Genomic DNA, 21,596 nt, shown 5'->3' with positions numbered 1-21,596 from the left:
CGAAGTGAGAAGCGTTTTAATTTGCCGAACCTTCATTCTCAATAGTACCCCCCAAATGTAATTTTTTTTTTTCTTTCTCTCACGCTTCGTGAGTGAGCAAAATATAAATTTGAAATTTCTTTACCCACACAAAGTCACCTGCTGTGGTAAAAATCAATCTTCAGCGGTTCTTGTCAGAAAAAATCGACCGCGGTTATCGTATAACTGAATTGTAGGAAAACAGCGGGTCGTGTGCATATTTTATCGGGCAAATTATGTTTTTAAAAATACGTAATCCCGAAGATATCCAAAGCTGTGACATACACATCTGCCTCTTGTAATGGTCAAAACATATTTTTTTTGTTCCCTTTTCGCTGCATTTGATTGGCTGTTTCAATGAGCGATGCTTCCCAATCGCGGTGCATGATGATATGTTTCTCGCAGGTCAGCGCTTGTGATATGCAAATGACGACACTAAACCTTACGTGGCACAGCCGGCCTCGTTCGCATGGCCGATTGATATTTACATTTCACGGCTATCTGATCTGTTTTGAGTTTCTTTCGCCGACGAGAAGCGGGACTATTTAGGCGGGATTACGATATTTTTTTTAGGCGAGAAACCGATATGGCAAATTTTTAGACAATATTTTGAGTCACGTCCATGGAGTTGAATTCGTCGCTTTGTAATTTGGAATATAGCAGTGATCGTATGGAGCAAAAAGATCGCGTATCACATTGCTGTACTGGTGAGTAAGAATGAGTCGTTAGTTTCGCTGTCTTTCTCTCGCCGTTTAGTGCATTCTACCGTGAAACATATTTTCTTTCTCTACCTGAATAATAATTTGAAGTGACCCTACCGAAAAAAAGAAATTTAGCGTGTATTCTTTCGAATTTTTTGAGTCCAGACATTCGACTATCAGATTGCGATCGCGAGTGTGTGGAACAAGTTGATTGATCAAAAGGTTTTTGTCTGATTCTGTGTGAAATTTGGTTTGGGTTTATAACAAATTCAAGACAATTGTAACCCGGTGATTTTATTTGATTCCTGTTTGAATTTTTTCAAGGCAGTCTCAAATGAGGGTTGTCAGTCAATCGTGTCTTTTATGCAAGAATATTTGAACACAAAGTGCGAATATAATTTTATTGTCACCATGAAGTAACGTAAAAACGACCCAAGGATTTGATAATTTATGTTTAAATCAATATCGCCCTTGGATAAAACTATTAAGCCGTCGAGAATGCTTTCTAAAAAAACAGATTTTATTTTTATGGGCCGGTTTTTCCGTGGATCATGAGGCAAATTCAGACTTCTTCTTTAGGAACACCCAAACATTTCGCTTCCGCTGCGTAAGAAAATTGCGTCACTTCCGCTTTGTAAGGAAAGGTGGAAAGCGATACCAAGGCAATCGCTACAAATTCGGACATGGGAGGCGTGCAGTTAGAATTTGTTTCACCAGAGAAAAGGAAAGAAAAGGAAAAATAAATCAGAACAACTGCAACAGCATGTGAATAAGTTACGTATAAGATTACTTTTAAGCACATAATTTTTGGGCCGCAAAACGGTGTTATATGCTGCGAATTATTGAGATGCAATATTGATCCGCCGATATGAGAATCACGGGGACTTTTATCACCAACGCAGAGTCTATTACTGATAAGGTCAAAAGACTCGTTTCAATATTACATTCACTCAGCAAACAAGCTTTTTCTGCCATTATTCAGTTATTTACCAGAAGTGAAATCTGATTGGTCAAATGAAGATAACGCTCAAACTAAGTTGCATGAACTTTTAGCCTTAGTAACAAGTTAATTGCGAAAGTTTCTTTTGTCATGGAATCTAAACATCCATCGGTGTTTCGTGAATCGTACCCTTTGTGTGACAACAGATGGCATAAAGCGGGTAGGTCGGAAGCTTTGGTTATGCAACTAAACCCCTTTTTGTGCTTGGAGCGTTATGAATGTTCAGCTGTGTAGCTCCGAGAAACGTCAATATTTGTTCTATTTCCACGTTTGAGCGCTTTAACATCAAAATCTGACTTAGTTTGTCCGTCATCGCCCGTTAAAGTCGCCTTCCAATTTCTTTCGCAACTCATCCAACCCAAGTTTCGAAAAGTCCAACAAAAAACTGAAGGTTTACGTATGAAAGTGCTTTGGAAATCGTAGGCAGTGATGCTGGCCTCTCCCGCTGTAAGAAAAAAATTGTGCCTCTCTTGCTATTGATCAAAGAAAACAAGAATAGAGGTTTATAACCGTTGAAATGTCATTTGTAAAACTACATGAGATTTAGATTTACTTTTTTGTGATTTGTCTTTAATCTGAACGATTACTGATTTCAGAACCAAGGTGCGCTAAATAATCGTTCATCTCGTAAGCTTGACCCAAGCGTAACGAAACGAAGCTATCTTGGTACCTCGACCAATATATCTGAAGGAACGTTTATATCTTTTTTATCCGTGCTATATTATAGATCTCGAGTTGGCGGCTGAGATCGGCAAAAATCTTCTGGAACGAAACAAAGAACTGGAGGTAATGCTGAAGTCGTCGCATCACTATCTCGAAGAACAGTCAATAAAAAATGAGGTGGGAAAATTGAAATATTGCTGGGGTTTTTTAAGGATATAATTTAAATAGTTATTTTTTCATGCATGATCGCGTGGTATTATCTCGGCGGATTACTGTTATGAATAAAAGCTGATAGTTAGTTTCTAAAGAAACTGTTTGGGGCTGCGTCGGTGGGGGTAACGAAATAATTTGAATATATCAACAAAGTTGAAATGGTAAATTGGCCACCGTTACGATTATAAAAGCTGACGTTTCGAGCTTTAGCCCTTCGTCGGAGCGAATAGGGGAATTGTGGGTTGTGTGTGGTTTTAAAGGCAGAAAAAGGAGCTACGTGATTGGTGGGAACATGGCATCGACAAAAACACGAATAAATTAGTGGAATGAAAAGCGTTCGTTGATACCTGTGGGATTTAGACTGCCAGTTTGAAAGATGAGCTTTTGTTCAAGAGTTTTCCGGCTTTCCGTGCTACCTAAGGATTACTGTTATATTCGTTTTCTTTCAATATTCATTATCGCAAAGAATGAATACGTGTCTGATTTGATAAAGTAGAGAGAAAAAGAGAGAAAAGACGAGAAGTAATTTAATGGAAAGACACTTCAGGTTTCAAAATTTATATTGAGTCAAGAGAAGTTTAAGTTGCTCGAATTTTTTTTAATTAGGTGGAATGCTGAGACATACTTTCGTTAAAAAAATGATCAAGCGCTGACTGGTCTCTTTGACATTCTCAAGAAGAGATGTGAGCCAAATTTTATAAAAATTAGATTCAATGTTGTGCACGGCAACAGAACTGTCGAAGGGAAGTTGATGGAACGCCGGAAGGTAGGTGGAGTAGTAGCTTGGGATGCAGTGGTATCCCATCCAGACGGAATATCAAAACTCTTAGGTTTGCGGCTAATACTTCGGAAGCTGAGACATACTTAGCTAGGAGACCATGCGAGTCCTTAGTGGATGTCACACAACGCTTTTCTCCAAATCTTTTCGTGACATCAAAGAACTAAGGAAGGGTGTAACAACTGCTTGGCCGTGGAGGGTCTGGACGCGAGACTTCTAAGGAAGCTACACGTATGGCTTTCCTTGAAGGTTGCAAATTATTTATTATGACTTATTACACGACTCGGGCAGTCAGAGGGCCAATAACTGAAATCAACCAATCAAAATGCACTATTGCCGGTCCAATATTCTCTAAGTATTGGACCGGGCACCGTCCCTAATGGTCCCGAATGATACCGCACTTGTGTCCCTTTGAACTTCAGTCGTATAATAAATATCTTATTAACCTAGCTTGCTCGGGACCGTACTGGAAGAATATCGGCTCTCGGTCTTTTTTGTACGGACCTCGCTGCGCTCGGTCCGTACTGTCAAGACTTCGGACCGATATTCTCCCAGTACGGCCCTCGTGCTTGGTTAATAAGATATATTTAATCCGTGTTAGTGATTGAAAGTGACAAGTTATTATTCCTGCTTAAGCGGGTGTAATCAATGCGTGCTCATAATTCACGCAACTGTTTCTAAATTTACAGTTTCTTTCCAAACAACTGGAGACTTTGCGGGAGTTACATGAAGGGCAAGTCAAGGCGTGCGAACAAATGGAATCCACCGCTTTAGAATTACAGAAAACCAACAAGGAATTACAAAGTGAGACTGCGGTTATGAGAAAACGCTACCAAACGCTTGTGCAAACCGTGGACTCCTTGGAAAATAAGTGTGACGAGTACAGGGTACAGCTGGAAGAACTGCAGATAGAAAGAATGAGACTCCAGAGAGAGATGGCAAACAGTTTGTCTCTCAAGCTCACTCAGAAGGAGAGTGGGTACGAGTTAGGAAGTGATAACGAGTCAGATACCACCGAAAAGGACGAAGCAGTTTTAGGTTTTAAGAAGGATATTGAAATTCTCAACGAAAGAATTATGAAGCTTAAAAGACAACATTCTGTTGAGAAACGTCGAAGAGAAGAACTCGAGCTTGAACTTTCGGATTTGATTCACGAAAATCAGACACTCGATCGGGAACTTTGTCACTTCGCTCATCAAGCAAAACTGTGGCAAGAGCTCGAAAACGAGACCTCATGTCTGGCTTTGTCAGTCGATAATGACTCGTTACATACTCGGCAAATCTCGGAAAGCGTCGAGAACATCAGCTTGGTTGACGATGATTCGTTTGTTCTCGTAGATGGTGAACTAAATCGCCAAAGCAGCGCTACGTCGGATCAAAGCGAGGTAGAAGTTTTAAGTCCGTCGCATGAGGTGAAGTCTCCTCTTAAAGAGAATAGTTCATCGTTTTTGTCAGAGCTTGGAAGCCAATATCACGAGCTTGTCAGAAGATACGACTCTCTGGTAGAAAGATGCAAAACCGAAGGTATCGTTCAAGATATAGCTCCGATTCCCACAGTTCAACGCGCGATTCAAACCTCGCCACTGGACGAGGAACCCGATGTTGGTTTTGAAGAAATGGGTTCACGGAATATATCACGGCAAAACAGTGTATCAGGAAACGGACGGGAATACAAACAACTCTTCGCGCAAATCTACTCCAAAATAGAGGAATCTAAAACTTTTAAACCGGCAGACAGAAGTGAAACTAAGGAGTGATTTGAAATGTGGAAAACTGCTATGAAGCTTGGCTTTACCACCAGTTGAAAGACGGTGCAAATAAGAAGTGGAAAGGGTTTATGTGCGTGGTGAGATTTCATTTACACGATTGCAATTACTCGTGCCGAAAATTACTCAGCTCGGAAAAACATTTTACCATGTATTATCTATTCTACTGGTAAAAAGATGTATGCGGCCGGATAAAGCTTTAAGCTTTATCGTTGTGGTGAAAATTCAGCTGTATATATCAAAATTTCGTTTATACATTAGGCTTCGAAGTTTCTTATATTATTATAACAAGAAAGGTATTTTTTTCTGTTTACCAGACCGGTGGACATCAGACGCTTTCAAAGTGAACCTACCCTCCCCTCCCCGGGAGAGCCAACGTTTGAAAGCTTGCGGTAAAAAAAAAAAAAAAAAAGAAAAAGAAAATCAACTTATTGTATTTCTACCTAAAGCGAACTCTTCAATGGCTTTCGAACAACTCGGATTTGCGAGTGTTTTCATGTCGGTAAGTACGGAATCGCGGCAATCGTAAGTAAAATTTTATCATGCTCTTTAAGATTTCGATTTCTGGCAAATATGTAGGTAGACACGGTGTTTTGGTCTGGACGAAAGCGAAACGCTTCTTTGAAAGTGTCAACAGATAGTCGATCACACAGATACCGAAAATTATCTGATTAACTCGAGACAGTAGATAATGGTCTTCTGATTCTGAACAAGTAAGATCTTTTAACTAAAAACTAAAATTAAATGAATGTTCTGCTAAGTTTGCCGTACAGGAGTGACTATCTAAACGCAATTACCGCCCAGTTTCGCTACTTTCAAAAAACGTACAAGAAAATTTGATACCTGTAGATTTTACGGCAAAGTTTGAAGCGACTTGTCAGCTCTAGAAGGTCGGGCAAAGCTTTCAAAACCAATAGATCGTAGAACAAACTTGAGTTTTCGTGACGAATGATCAAACAAGACAATGAATTTGAAAGCCTAGTACTGCTTGCAGAAATTATTGTTGGTTTTTATGGCCATTGTGATGTTTTGTTGGCATGGTTAATTATTTTCTCATCAAATTGAATTCTTTTGTTTAAAAAATCGTTTTGTGAGCGCACAATCCAGAACGTCAAAGATCTCTTGAAATCATTGAGATTAACAATGGGCGTTGCGATAAAAATAACAAACTAAAAAACCATAGCTAGTACAAACCAATCAATAGAAATGATTGGATTCTTGTCTGGAAAATATTAATTTGCATATCCAAATATAATTCAAGTGTGATACGAAATGTTAACGAGCGTAATCAGAATGTGAACTGACTTGGTAACAAAAGAAAAGAGTTCAATGCCTGAAGCAACTTACGTCATTCCTTATAGCCGAGACCTGGAAACTTATAATTATCATTTCTTTCCACAACAGCGGTTACGAAATCAAGCGCGACATGTGACCAGATTAGACCAATCACAGTTATGGAAAATTCGGCACGGGTTTTAAGGACTTCAATAAAAACGCTTAGGTTGACATAGTAATAACAGTATGTGTCTTGGCGAAAAATTTAATTTTCCACCGAAGGAAAACAAAAACCGTTACGACAGGTTTCAATGGTTCCCCTTTTATCTTGATTCGACTGAAACAGGAGTTTTAAGAATAACTAGTTCTTATCAAGAAAAACGTGCGCATACGGTACACTAGGATGAACATTTCTTAGTTCAAGGATCAATCACTGAAAATATTTTGGTGATTGGGGGCGGAAGTGTGTGATAAAACCACACAGTTCAAACATGCAACAGTTATTGAAACTTGCAGTTGTCCGCTTTGAAGTTATCGCGCTTTTCAGGTACGGAACCTACACCCGTTCGAGTCGAAAGTCGAGTCTTAGCTTTGGGAAGCTATACGAATGGCCATTGTAAGAAAGCCCGAACAATCTGTCAAAACATCAACACTTCAAGTGATAACTAAGAGTTCTTTCAAAACTATACGCAGTTTTTAAAATTTTTAATCACTACCAATGGAGTTAATCCTAACAGACTCGGATGATTAATTGTTGAATGTATATATATAATTAGAACTTTCCGTACAAATTAGTTTGCATGCCTCTCAAACAGTCACTACAAAGACATAATGAGGTTACGTGTGATGATTTCGACGACTTTTCTCTTCCAATCAAAAACAGTATTTCTTGATTTACTTAACTTCCTAACCGTTTGGTCTCTTAATATTTTTTATTATATGCATAAAGTTTATTTGTTTCTTTGCATATAAAAATATAAATAACAACACAAAATGTGCCATTTCATATTAATATCTCAATAAATTTTCTTTCACGAAATCTCTCTGTATTGGAACCTAGATTAAATTACCGTTTATTTATTTTTGTACTTCATTTATTCTTTTTCTCCGAAAAAAAATCTTGAAAAAAGTGTCATGTCTGACGTTACTCATGTTAGAATAAAACCCCCACTGATGGAATGCTTTGGGTAAGGTAATAATTCACTTAGTGGACAAGGGACGGGGCGTGGGGGGTGGGGGGGGGGGGAGCGGCGGCGAAAACCAATCCCTTCTCCACACTGCTACCTGCACTCTGTCCCTTATTCTAACGCGATTCAATATGGCCCCCAACATCAATCTCTTCTTATTTTTGACACGTTATTCGGAATTATGCTAAATAGACCCCAAAGGTGTTAACTATTAAATATCCCGCGTTCATTGACGATAGTTAACGCGATAGTTGACACGATAGCTAAATTTCTTGACTCACGGAGACAACTTTCGACTGCTCCGTTTTCGCTCAACGAGAACGGCGTCTTGGTTGATTGGTTGATTGGACGATCAGTGATGCCACTAATAGAAGCTTTAGCAGACTTATTCTAATTTTAACTGCTCAGGACCGGTTTGAGTTCTATTGTGTCGCCAACCTTGGTTCTTGAGCGAATGGATTAAAAAGAATCGTGGAATTCGGAATTCGCATCTAAAATGTGAACTTCCTCTAAGCCGATCTGACCACGATGACTCCACATTCGAAAACGAGCGATGTCTTTCCTTGTTACTATGCCAACAACCTGTAACAGAGAGCGCTACGTCAGACAAGAATAAGATATTGGGAAGCGTCAGGCTTTAATTCTGAAAGTGTCGACCGTCGATCGAACACCTCCTGGGAAAGATCTGTGACTTATTTACCAAAATTTTCTTTATGCAACAGCAATAAAACATTAACAAGGTTAAAAAACTAACCGCGAGTGCAGAGAGCAGCTATTACACGCAATCAGCCCAGAGTGCATTGCGCACTATTCGAAATGGCAGCCGCAGGAAATTCGAAGTGGTTGTAAGACCCTCTTTAGCAAAACGATAAAAAAATCAGATCGCTTGGTAAGGCAATTTTTTTTTATGCCAGAACTATTGAGAAGTACACTTGGAACATTTTGAGGGCTATTTGTTTCCACACCTTACCACATGTGCTTTCAACTTATTAGAACTGACAAGCTTTGTTCGAAATATACCAAACGAGTCATGCCGGTTAGTTGTATAATCACTTCACGAATGACTTAGAGGAACTCGCTCTAATGAGCGTAAGAATCAAGGCTGAGTTAAAAGTGACAAATTCACGACCCTGACGTTTAGCTCGTTTCCAGACTCTACTCACCTCATTGTTTTCATTTACCACAACAATATGCCTGAGTCCCAGAGCTCTGAATAACTTGAAAGCGCGCGAGAGGGAAGCATTCTGGAAGAAAAGAACAAGGGTGGCATGAGGCCTTTTAACATCGGCCTTAGACAGTGAATGTTCTGAAAACTGCGAAAGTACTTAGGAAAGTACAGCTCACCTCATGTACCGTGTAGGGGCTTGGGTTCATAAACGGTCTAAGATCCATGTAGCATTCTCTTTCTTTCTGTGATATACTAACATTCTGTAAGAAGAAGCAATTGCGCATCAATAGATCAAGCACAACTGAGGAGAAATGAGATTACATTAAGTATTTAAGACGTCTTTCATCAGTGATCCCTCGAACCACTCTGCCTATGACATCGATACGCGAAGATACAAAAGCCAAGCCAAAACAAAAACAAACAAAACTACAGAAATAAAAAGAAATCCTCTACTTTATGTAAACAGCTTGGCTTAATCCAAGTCGCTAACACAATGGGCTCGTGAAGCGTCATGGTCCATAAGCTTGTCAGTGCTCCGAGTTAAGCGTGTGCGTCGGAAGAGAGATAAATTCAACATCTTCAATTGAACGGATCAGACTCACCCGGATGGGAGGAAATCGCGGATAAGCGTCCCTGAAATCCTGCAACATCAAACTATGTTTTTTTCCTTGGCGACTACTCTCAGAGAATATCTAAAAGGAGGAAAATCACCTGAATGAGATGAAGTCTTTTAAAGATGACCTTCCTCTACAAAAATTAATTCATATCTAGGATCCCTGATTTTATGTCCCTCTTTACAAATATGTGCTTCATTTTCTCACCTTTTGTTTCAGAAGAATAATAAGCTGGGATCTTAATATCAGGCCGCGGAAAGTCCCGAATGGGGCCGTGTCTCTGTATGAATTACTGGATTCCTAAAACGAAAGAACAAAGCGATAGAAAAAGCGTCTTCTACATGAATAATGAACAAAGTATAAAAACAGCTGAAACAAGCATACCTCCCCTTCTGTCGTTTCAAGGAAATCGATAATAGGAAACCCATTGTGGTGAGAGCTTGTGTCTTTCAAAACGTCAACAATTCGTCCGACCTGACAAAAAGAAAAAGGGTTCAGGGGGAGCTCTAAAAATTACCGCGGAGAAGGCTAAGACGCTAACTATGAAAAATCTTTCTTGAGGTTTATATGAAATCGTGGTGGTTACCTCGAAAACATTTACTGCATATACGATTTTGCTTGCAAAGGTGAAGTCGTTCCATGAACCCCTATCTGAGAGGGGCTTGACAAAAGGAGAGAAAATTTCTCCGGCCAAGTTTCACGATTAAGACGAACTTTCACTTGTATAAATTATTCCACAATGAGCACAAACTAAAACCACTATTGTCTCTGTGGGAGGAAGTCAAAGAGACTGGGAAATGATTCGGGAAGAAGGACGATAGTTGAATATGTTTCGCACGTAGGATGTAAATCCAAGATAAAACGGTGAACCATGGAGTAATATTCGAACTTACCTTCTCTACAGATTTAAAGCAAACCACATTTTGGCTCATGATATCACTGAAGAGGAAATCAAACGAACACAACTTAAATAGACCAAAACAAAGTTCAATTTCAAAAGTTTTCGCGTGTCCCGAGAAAAGTTGAGCGATTGAGCGGTTTGAAGGATTTTTTAATTACCATTGCCAGCCCCGACCACTGGCGCGAGGTCGTTATGTACTTTCGGGATTGCTGAATAGCGCAATATCTTATCTGTACTTTGGAAGGTTTAGATCTCTCGGATGAGGTGAAGTGCAAGTCGTGACAGACTCTTACCGGTGCGGTAACCAATGAGAGAGCGGGATGCTTATACTACGTGACGTTCTTGGATGCCTCAACCAATCGAATCATCTACTCTCCTTGGAAGCCATATGGTATTTCAATCCAGCAATCTAATTGGTCGAGAACCCCATATCTAGTCACGTGGTACAATTATCCTGCTACCCCAGTACAGGGCTCAACACTAACTCTTCAACTTACAAGCCAAAGCTGAATTTCTACTAGTCTGTGGCTAGTGGGCTACCGTTAATGTCGAGCCCTGCAGTAGCTACTACACCGGCATCACTAGAACGTTCCTCAGTTCAAGCTTACCAGACATTTAATCCGACAGCCATCGAGGGCGCTTCCCAGCCAAGTAATGGGACACCTTGTAACTTGATATGGATGTCATATAAACCCTGGACAGGAGAGGACGCGAACTTTCAGCACATTTTCAGTATCACAATAGTTACCGCAATAAGATAACGTACCTCAACTTCTATTGTTACTTATTGCAGTTTACCTCTAGGCTGGATAAAATGCCATTCCCTCAGATCGCAAGTAACCTTCCCCTCGGCATGTGGTCATGGTTAAAGCTAAAGCTCACAGAGATCAGTGTCAGAGCTCGAGCCCAGAGCCACTCTGCTTACATCTTGAATTTTGTGAGGGAGGGTGGGTGGGGGTTCTGAGGACTTACTGCTGGTTTTCACTCACCTCGTTGAAAAAATCACCAACCCATTTAGCGATCATAAGAACGATCATAATGGGAATACCAAAACTTATGTTTCCAGTTGCCTCCATTAAAATAACAGTGAGACTGATGGTCATCCTGACAACACCGCCTAAAAGAAAAACAAGAGAAACACATCAACCTTTATCTCTCAACATATTAGTTTACTAGTTTGTATATATCTTATTAACCAAGCGCGAGGGCCATACTGGGAGAATATCGGCCCGAAGTCTTGACAGTACGGACCGAGCGCTGCGAGGTCCGTACAAAAAAGACCGAGGGCCGATGTTCTTCCAATACGGTCCCGAGCAAGCTTGGTTAATAAGAGATTTATTATACGACTGAAGTTCAAAGGGACACAAGTGCGGTATCATTCGGGATCATTCGGGACAGTGCCCGGTCCAATACTTAGAGAATATTGGACCGGCAATAGAGCATTTTGATAGGTTGATTTAAGTTATTGGCCCTCTGACTGCCCGGGTCGTGTAATAAAATAACTTACTGACCGCGAGGGAGAAGTGAGGCACCTTGAAGGGAAAGCACACCCTGCAGGAGAAACTACGGCAGTGACATGTAACTTTGAAAAATTTGAGACGTTGTTTGGGTTCATAAGCATCGTTCACTCAAAAATCTCAATTCGCAATTTCCTTGCTGGGAGAAGTGCACGTGGATGCATACCTTTAACAAGAGATTCCCCCATTAACTATGATTGGCTTGCGAGAATCAGTTTTGGCGTCGTTATGAAAAGCAAGTTACTTTGAGTACGTCCACAATCACACTTTGTTCGGCCACTTTGCAGAGGTAAATCACTGGATGAATAAGTCAGTCAGTAAGTCTGTCTTTTGTCAGTCAATAGGCCAGTTCAACTCACAGTGATTCAAGCAGTCAATAATAAAGCCAGTCAGCCAGTCAGCCAGTCAGTCATTCAATCAATCAATCAGCCAGACAGTCACTCAAACCCTACTTCATAAAGCGACCTTAATTATGTTCTTACCAAGTGTAGCAGCAGCTCCTATGAGTGCATAGCTTCCCGCATGGCCCCAGTTCCCTTTCGGAAACCATATCCTCAACGCCACTCCCCAAAGCCGTCCCCAGGCTGCTCCGGTCAGAATACAAGGCACGAAAAGACCACTGGGAACGAACAAACCATAAGTCCATGTGGCCAGCAAGAAGTAGACTGGAGCAAACCCTGCTAGCGTCCCCACATCATATGAAGCTGAAAAGAAAAATTTCACGAAGCTACCTCGTAAGTGATGAATCAATTGTGAATAAGTTGCCACAAAAGCAGCAAACGTGTGCTGTACTATGTCCAAAATGAGAAAAATTAACACCCCTCAATACAATAGGCCATTTTACAGTTGTGTACTTAGTTGCCAAGCCTTTGATTCAGAGTGAGGCTAAAGGTGACCTTCTCTTGTTGTGATAGAGACCTGTATCTAGTTAGCATGATAACAAAGTGATTTACATTTGAAAGGCAGCAAGGTTTGTATCATAACAAGGTCACCCATAGCCTCACTCCCGTTCAAAGGCTTGGCAACCAAGCACACAGCTGTAAAATGGACTATTGCCTGACAGTGAAGAGTTCCTCAAGATAATTGAATTGATGAAATGAATAATTTTATAAAGCTATAAGTGCTTGTCAAAGTATGGGTACCTCCATTAAAAAAAAAAAAAAAAAGTATGGGTACCTCCCGGCCCCTTGGTAAATGACGAGAAAAGTACATCTCACAATATAATAACAATGACTACGCCATCCATTACCTTTCAGATGATTTCTCTTCTTGTAACTTAAATTTACACCGTCCTTTACCTTTAACGAAATTGTATGTCTGCATTCCTTTGTTTAGTATCGTTTTGGAAAAACAAGCGTGCACTGAAAGTAATACTCACAACTCATTCTGAGTTTCTACACGTTTGCTACAAAAGCTTGGCTTACCAACTGAGCTACCTAACTCCAATCAACTTGAACTTCTTAGAATCCGTGTATTTCACAACTATATCCCAGTATATTATGCGTAAAACATTCTGACAAAAACGTTTCTTACATTCTTGCAAGTGGAAAAGATTTCTGATGGACTCCTCTGGTGTATTGAATACTAACGTCCCCATAGAACTGTACTGACCATCTTGGCAGAAAAACTAATAATTGAAATAGATCATAACTGAAAGGTCACCAAGAATTACAAATACTTGTGTTATACTGTGTTTGGCTCATCCAGTGCCTGTCTTAGATCAATAAACAAGGGCATAAACCAGAAAAAATGAAGAAAAAAAGTGTAATAAAGCACATTTCAGCAAAACTTATGTTAAAGAGAATAAAAGAAAATGATTGCCATCTGAAAAAGCTTTTGATCATTAAACAAATTCTCTCCATCAGTAAAAAAGGAAATGTGTAGAGAACAGTATTGAGAATATGCATATTGATGTTAGGGTAAAGGGTTGAATGGGGGATACACACCTGTAATGGTCTGGTGATATTTGCTGTTCCTATTGGTTTGCAGTCATCATAGAAGTAGATCAACACAAAAGCTGATGTTGTACTCATCACAGAAACTATCACTGCTTCGACTACACGAACCCAGTCCTTTCTCACGTACCTGGAAATAAAATTGGGTGAAGTATTTAGTTACCAGTATAATACTTCTCTCATCAAATAGCTCTCTTTACTAGAAATCTGAAATCAAAGCTAAAGGCTAGTATGGCTACAGCATATCCTGGTGTTGTTAGTAACAGTTAAATAAGAAGTATTTCTACTGGCTCTAAATGAATTGCTGCTCCATTGCAGGCGGCTTCAAGGAATTTGTCAAGTTTTTACTGATACCCTCTTTACTGATACCCAAAAACACTGTGAGAGTATGTGTTTCATCCATGAACACAACCAAACAATCACTCAGGGTTCAAACTACACCTTTTAAACAGGCTTTTGTACCTGGGAGACAACAAACCTTATAAATGAAGGGGGTAAGTTGCTCTTAATAGAAACTGTGGTACTGCATGTGTTGACTTAGGGATATTACGAGATAATTTGGTTTTATCAACTGAATCGAGAATATAAATTGTCCTCCATAAAGAGCTTCTAAATCTGACATTTTGAGGGTTAGCCTTTCATCATTCATCATTTTCACTGACCATTTGGAGTTCACACTCAAAATGTCACCTTTAGAAACTTGTAAAAACTCTTGGTTTGATAGTAATACAGAAAGTTTCTTTTGAGGCGAGTAAGTAACTCATCACACAATGAGAGATGCTTAATATAAACCAGTTACTCAAGCTTACAATTGTTTATGTTAATTATGCAAAAAAACAAAAAGATTAACCCTTTAACTGCCAAGAACTGATTTTTGATTCTCTCCTCTAGCTGCTACACATTTCCTTGCAAATTATTTACAAGGATTTGGTGTTAGATCAAGATAAAAACGTCTACCTTATGAGCTTGGGTATTCTCATCACCTGTTTGCTGGATAATGTATGGATAATATAGGGAGAAGTCACATGTTAATCACTTCTGGGAGTTAAAGGTTTGAGAGGATAGTCAAACATTGTACCTCATTCTGAATATGTGCAAATGATGGTTGATTGCATTGAAAAGAGCCCCCAGCAAGCCACCTGAAATATGATTACAAATTGAAAATACTAGCAAAGAAATAAATTAAAGAGCTCATGCTTTGGCAACCATGAGAGGTCCCTCCCCTTTTCCCTCTACTGCACAGCTCAAGGGGTAGGAAGTCTTGGTGAGGGGGGGGGGAAAGTGCATGAAACTCAGGTTACCACTTTCAATCTTATTAAATTTCAAAACAATATCTTAACGAGATTCTTTTTCAATCTGTGCCTCCTTCTTGAGGCTTGTTAATCATTTTTACCCATGAAGTAGACCAAAAAGGCTAAAATCTTGACTTGTAATTACACCATAAAATATTTCACTTGTCAAAAATCAAACAAGCTTCTTAGGTATTTGAGATTTTGTAGATAATTAATACAAAATAAAAATTCTCACCAACTATTGCCATCAAACAAAACAAAGGTATCTCATAGCTCTGGTATGTCTGACCCTGGAAACATTCAATAAGTAGTGGTATAACATTTTAGAACTTTAAATAGGCCTCCATGAAAGTATGCCTGAATACTAATCAGTTTGTGAGGGAAAAGCAAGGCTATATACCAAAACGATCATAGACATCTCCTGCCTAAAGGTACTTAGTAATACAACCTTCTACTGGTGAAGTTTATTTTAGTTTCTCTTCACAAAAAAACAGTGTTAATACAGCCCTTCTAATTAAGAGCTATTGGTAAAGGATTAAGGATTTCTCATTGGTGGTCTGTGTGGGAAGAAAAACTGTAGAACAAGCTTAAGTTCAGCCTGTGTTTGGGCATCAAGTAGCTAGCTGCAGCATGACATACATTTTTAAATAATTGTATAAATTTTATAATTGAATAAAAATATCATAAGTGCATCATTCTTGCTGGTGAAATTGCTACATCTTAAAAGATTTCAAAAGCGATTGCTGTACATTGGGGACTAAATTTTATTTCTAGCCTCCATTTTCTGATTTTCAGTTGCAAAATCCTTTATGATAACTTTGAAAAATCTCTAATGAGCTCAAAGCAAAAAATACAATTACAGTTTTTTTTTTTCTAATTTGTGGAACTGTGGAAACCTACCTGAAATGAACCAAAATTGATAAGTCCAGGATTTGAAAGATCCATTGGGGTGCCATGATAAATAGATAACAAGACATTGAGAGTAAAAGTGGAAACCATGGATGCAAAAAACATTCTCCATGTAAGACTCTGGTTCCAAAAGCTTGCTCCTTCTTCTAAACTAAAAAGCACACCACCTAAACAGGAAGGAGGCAGGGGCTGTTAAAAGTCAAAAGATTTACAGATAATCTTGTCATTGGGTCTTGGCAAGAAATAAATTTCATTCATTTGCCTACCAACAGGAGCTCCAAAGGCTGCTGACACACCAGCAGCAGCACCACCAGAAACAAAATCTCTTTTCTCGTGATCTTCACGAAAATACTGAAACAATTTTAAGTCTTTGTTGAAGGTTGTGGATCTTCCTTGTGAAACTCCTGCTGCTACCACAGCTCCAGAATGAATCATGGGACCTTCTTTACCACAGGCCAGGCCGCCTGCCACTGAAAATACAACTCCAACTGTTTTGCAGAACAAGGTCTGGGAAGAGAATGCATTTTTTTTAAATTAAAAAAAAGGGACTCAGACAGGTAATCATGGGTCAATGGGTACCCAATCAATAACAGGAACAGATGAAAACAAGGAAGTATGTCTCCTAAATGAAAAAATAATGAAAAATATGAAATTTTAGCAATTACAGCACTCCTAATTAAAACTAATGTTAATGATCCAATGGTATGTCTAATGTTAAAGTAATAACTACTTCAATATAATTATAGTTATCATAATAGTACAAACTAAGCAAGCTAAGAGTTTACTAGAATGCCACAAAAGTCAGGAGTCTCATCCAGCTAAAAATTCTTGACATTCAAATTACATGAATTGATCATGACTGACTGTATGAGAACAGAATAGTTCTCCGACAAAAGAAAGAACACCTTGAACTCTGTCAAAAATGATTACAGGTCGCTAATGACCTTCTCCAGTTATGACAAAAGTGCTGATCCTCTTTTTGAGCAACTTAACTGGAGACAGTTAGATACTCAGCAACAAATACAAGTGGCCACCATGGTCTATAAATCTATACATGGTCTTGCGTCCGACTATCTTGGTTCTCTTTTCACTAAATATGATTCTCCTTATAATCTTAGGAACTCTGAAAACAAACTAGCTGTTCCATTGCCCCGCACCAATTTCCTGAAAAATAGCTTTAGCTATAATGGTGCGGCTATCTGGAATAGCTTGTCCCCTGAATTGCAGCAAGCAAAATCACTTCAATCTTTTCGAAATGGTTGTCGCGATTTCTTCGTCTGAATCGACAAAACGCACACGGCATCTATGTAAAGCAGAATTTCTTTATTTTTTCTATTTCACTTTTAAATTTTAGATCATGTTTATATAGATTAAAGTAGATTGTAATTGTAATAACAGATTGTAATAATATTATATATTTATCTGATAGATTTACCGTGTCTAAATAAAAATAAAGTTCAAGTTTAATTATGTACCTTTATCCTTGTCAAAATGACCACAAGTCACTGATTATTTACCTTTATCCTAACAACATGAGGTACCAACACCCCATTGAGGTAACATTTGATCTGTGGAATACCACTTCCTGCTGCCACAGGCTACAAATTTAAAGTATTTTTAATTATTCATTATATTTTCATAAGGAACAGAGAGGGAAAATGTCTTAATCAATAAAAATGTAATTTATTAATAAATCAAGTGTATCTCATGATTTGTCAAGAGGACAGGCGATAAAAAAATAAAAATCATTGGTTGGAAAAAATATAAAAAACATTAATATTAAATGGCTGTTTCATTAATTTGTTTATTGCATTGACTTCTCTACCAAAAGACACCTCATTTATCCCTTTTACAGTAAGAGACCATAATTAAGTAATATCACTTAACCCAATAAAATCTTAATAAAAACTAAGTCATCAGTTGCAACATAAATCTCTGTCAGTAATCTGATGTTACAATTAAAATAAATCTAAGCAAAGAAATTTCAGAAATTACCTCTCCATAGACAACTAAGCAAGCTGCAATGCAAACCAAAAAGGCATCTGAAGCAACCCATAATGAGTAAGGAATTGACATGCAATTTCCACTGGTGCATTTGTCAATATCTACCACAAAGTCAAGAATTATTTAACACAGTCAGGTAACATCTTGTGAGCACCAAAATTCAGGAACAATCTAAACTCCTTTAAAAATGTGAAAGTGACAATATTAATCATAGCCAATAATAATAATAATAACCAATAATAGCCAGATTGCCGATAGTTGTTCAAATTCATTTAGCAGTAAGTTAACAAATTTTTTTGTTACAAAAAAAATTAGTCTGTCTTTTTGTTGTTCACTTTCATTTAAATCCACTTCTTTTTAGTGATTTTGGATTTGTTTTTTCAAATGTTTTGTTTGTTTTCAACAAATAAAATATTTTATTACATGTAAGTTGATAGATCATCATTTGCAAGGCATAGCTTACACAGCACCAACTAGATTTTTGGGACAGGACACCCAAAAGTTTACAGCCAAATAACTGGTAGATTTTGATTATGTTTTTGAATGGCTAGGGAACCTTTTAGAAGACAGATAACAAAAATTTAAAAACAACAAACTGAACAAAACCAACCCAATTCATGCATGTTATGTAAAAGGATACAGTCTTTGATTATATTATATTTTAACCCCGCCAACTTTATTATCAACACGTCAATAGCAAAAGCAATAACTCCAGTGACAAATCCAATGATAAACATGACAACCCATCTGTTAATGTTAATTCGAAGGCGTTCCTGAGGAAAATAATGTGACATTCCTTGTAAAAAAAAATGATAGAAGAGAGATTTATTAACATATCACCAGGCAAATACACACAAACAAATTTAAGGTACACAACAGCAAACAAAGCTATCATTTGACATTTGTGAAAATATATACTACACAGAATAATTTTGAGATAGTGAGAAACTTGATATGATAGGTGTCCACATTCATGCAAAGAAAAATAAAACAAAAATAATAATTATTAAGAACAGTTGAAACAAAAATTCTTTTTTCTTTTTTGATATGTACATTTAAGAAAAATCAACATCTTTATCAATTCTTAACTTCACCCTTTCAATCCCAAGATCCCCGTAGTAATTCTCCTTAATGTCTCCCACATAATTATGATGTTAGTTGGGAGAATTTGGTAATGGATCAACTAATAATCCCCTAACTGATTTTTCCTTTCTTTCAATCCCTTTTCTGCTTGATATTGCATTGATTTTTTTAACAAGAAATTCCATCTTGGTCACACATTGAAATTAAAGGGTTGAGATAGAATGAAAACCTTTAATTAGCTCTTATCGGTACATCTATACATTAAACAATACTGTATCCAGCCTTGTTCACTTTGAAAATCAGAGCCTAAGTCCCTATGGTCAAGTGATAGATTTTTTACACCTTAATACTCATCGAATCCGAGGAAGAATACATCTTATAAAACACCTAGAATTTCCACTGTCGAATCTCTCACAACACATGAAGCACGATGCGAAAGTGCGCATATGACGTCACAGGCCAGCTCATGCGTAAAACCGCTTCTCAGTTCAGTCACTGGCTCTCGGTTGCGAGCTGAGTAATGGCTGACCGGTTTTTCGTGAATTTCGGCCAGCTATATCAAGGCGTATTTCGCTTCCATCGACCTAAAAGCTATCACATAGTACAATTCTAACCATATTAACTTGATTGGCGCTAAAAAATGTGAAAACCAGAGACAAAAATTTACGTCGTAGTGGCACTTTAATACTCATCGTATCATGCAAGACGCAGTCAAAACCGTCTCTTAACTTACCTCGGCAGTATACGACTTTTGCTCTCTGAAGTAAAGTGAATTTTCAGGAGTATCATAGTCCAAGCTCTGTTTAAAACCAAACAGTTTGACATTCAAAAATTTTGCTTTGCAGAGAAAGGCTTCAGAGGTGACAAGGCTGGAAGGGGACAAAAAAATAAAACAACAAACAGCCCAATAACTAGAGAGAGAAAAAATTATTGCCAATCCATGGTTACAATATGGGAGGCATGGTGACCTGATGGTAGGTGTGCTCAACTCCAGATCAAGTAGTCAGGGTTCAAGCCCTAGCCACGGACATTGTTGTGTTCTCAGGCAAGACACTACTCTCATAGTGCCTCTGTTCCCCCAGGTGTTTAAATGGGTACCAGCAACTTTAATGCTTGGGGGTAACCCTGCAATGGACTGCATCCTATCCAGGGGGGAGCCGAATTGCTCCTAGTCACTTCAGGCTATAGAAACCAGAGTTAAGTGCTGGCCTGATGGACAACTTGGCTCATAAACAGACTTTACTTTTTACCAGAGAGTAACAGATATACCAAGTGTTTTAATAAAAGACGGATACTAGCAGTCTACTAAAAGGACCTCTTTGCATTGTCTGTCTACAGCGAATTTACAGAATGATAAGTACATTTTGCAAATGAGCCTCCTAAAATAAACCTGAACAGTGGATTTTTTCTTTCATTTCATGAACACCTCAAGATTGTTTTAAATACATGTGATGCATGAGTTTTTCTAAAATCTGTGTGAGAAACAGGACAAAGACCCCTGTTTGTCTGGTCTGCAGTGTATGGCAGAACTCAATGAGATTTTGGTGTGCAAGTGCAATTCTGCTCTGTGAAATATATGGTATAGGAAAGGAGAAAATGGAACATGAATCTGCCATACTCTGCATGTATTCATTCATTCATTCATCTTTATTTGTTTGAGCAGGTTGAGTTATGGCAGCAATTTGCTGATGCGGACCTGCTATCTTCCTCACCCATCCCACCCCAGGGGAGGACATTCACCACACAGTAATCTTGTGTGTGGGAAATTAACATCTCCTACCCCTAACCCTGCAGGAGACGCTCTCTCAAAATGGTAAGATTTGCAGAATTCACGTTGCCTGTCAGGTCAGGAAAAATTTGCATTTGCCAGTGTCATTTGAACTGAGTTGTCCTAAATGCAATCATAGTCACCGTTTCTATGTAATATGAGATATACAACGTTTGGCCGTGATCATATGAGCTGCCACATCACTTGATCACTGCCTCGTCTAACAAATTATGGCACGAAATACTGCATACCTCGTACTTTGACGATATTTTCTGAAGACTACCTGGCTCTGCCGCGACACCATTTCTGGATAAACTCTGAAAGAGAAAGAAGCTACATGCTCAAAAAATCACTATTAAGCATAAGAATTTCTCTATTATACCAGTACACAGTAGTCGTACTCCAAGTTACAATTATTAATAAATGAATACCTCACCTCTCTAACTCCATTTAAATGCGAACTGTTCGATTCTTCTGTGACATATCTCCGACGAGCAACATTTGAACTTTGAATAACCGGCTACAAAATTGTAAATAGTCCGTACTTAGCACCTGAGTTTGTCAGATTGCGAATTAAAATGCGTCACTTACTGTTTGGCACTAGCTAGAAAACTTACTTCGTCCTGACTAACAATTAGTGGGGTATTTTCGGAGTCCATAGTGTTCACAGATTTCAATCGCTGAGACCTCTGCATGGATGTAAAAGTGTTATTTCCTCTGATTATCAGGTGTTTCGCAGCTGATCATGTATTCCATCAGAAATGGCAAATTCAGGCCCAGTGTT

At 38.5% G+C, this 21,596-nt stretch overlaps 2 protein-coding genes across 4 annotated transcripts; one reads left to right on the top strand and one right to left on the bottom strand.

Moving 5' to 3' along the window:
- Window positions 1–454: 454 nt before the first annotated feature.
- LOC111324006 (cerebellar degeneration-related protein 2) lies at window positions 455–7,453 on the top strand. Of its 2 annotated transcripts, none has more exons than XM_022927472.2 (3): window positions 455–725; window positions 2,447–2,559; window positions 4,063–7,453. In XM_022927472.2, exons 1-3 carry the CDS (start codon window positions 641–643, stop codon window positions 5,128–5,130), a joined length of 1,266 nt encoding a protein of 421 aa, XP_022783207.2. In that variant the 5' UTR covers window positions 455–640; the 3' UTR covers window positions 5,131–7,453. The 2 variants fall into 2 exon arrangements, with proteins under 2 accessions (XP_022783207.2, XP_088592148.1); XM_088736022.1 differs by lacking the exon at window positions 455–725 and adding an exon at window positions 1,714–1,879.
- On the bottom strand, window positions 7,103–21,589 carry LOC111323960 (H(+)/Cl(-) exchange transporter 7). 2 transcript variants are annotated; one of them, XM_022927422.2, is made up of 23 exons: window positions 21,430–21,589; window positions 21,249–21,332; window positions 21,064–21,129; window positions 19,778–19,843; window positions 18,602–18,734; window positions 17,953–18,062; window positions 17,475–17,555; window positions 16,224–16,464; window positions 15,949–16,124; window positions 15,284–15,338; window positions 14,835–14,895; window positions 13,748–13,886; window positions 13,335–13,428; window positions 12,284–12,505; window positions 11,274–11,401; window positions 10,893–10,978; window positions 10,277–10,322; window positions 9,768–9,857; window positions 9,591–9,683; window positions 9,372–9,461; window positions 8,946–9,029; window positions 8,765–8,845; window positions 7,103–8,183 (listed from the first exon to the last, which is right to left on the bottom strand). In XM_022927422.2, exons 1-23 carry the CDS (start codon window positions 21,505–21,507, stop codon window positions 8,061–8,063), a joined length of 2,427 nt encoding a protein of 808 aa, XP_022783157.2. In that variant the 5' UTR covers window positions 21,508–21,589; the 3' UTR covers window positions 7,103–8,060. The 2 variants fall into 2 exon arrangements, with proteins under 2 accessions (XP_022783157.2, XP_088592137.1); XM_088736011.1 differs by having other exon boundaries at window positions 19,778–19,913; window positions 21,430–21,574.
- Window positions 21,590–21,596: the final 7 nt, after the last annotated feature.

Source organism: Stylophora pistillata, chromosome 10, assembly GCF_964205215.1.
Source record: "Stylophora pistillata chromosome 10, jaStyPist1.2, whole genome shotgun sequence".
Lineage (NCBI taxonomy): Eukaryota > Metazoa > Cnidaria > Anthozoa > Scleractinia > Pocilloporidae > Stylophora > Stylophora pistillata.
Note: the sequence above shows the minus strand (reverse complement) of the source record. Positions and strands in the feature narration are given on the sequence as shown.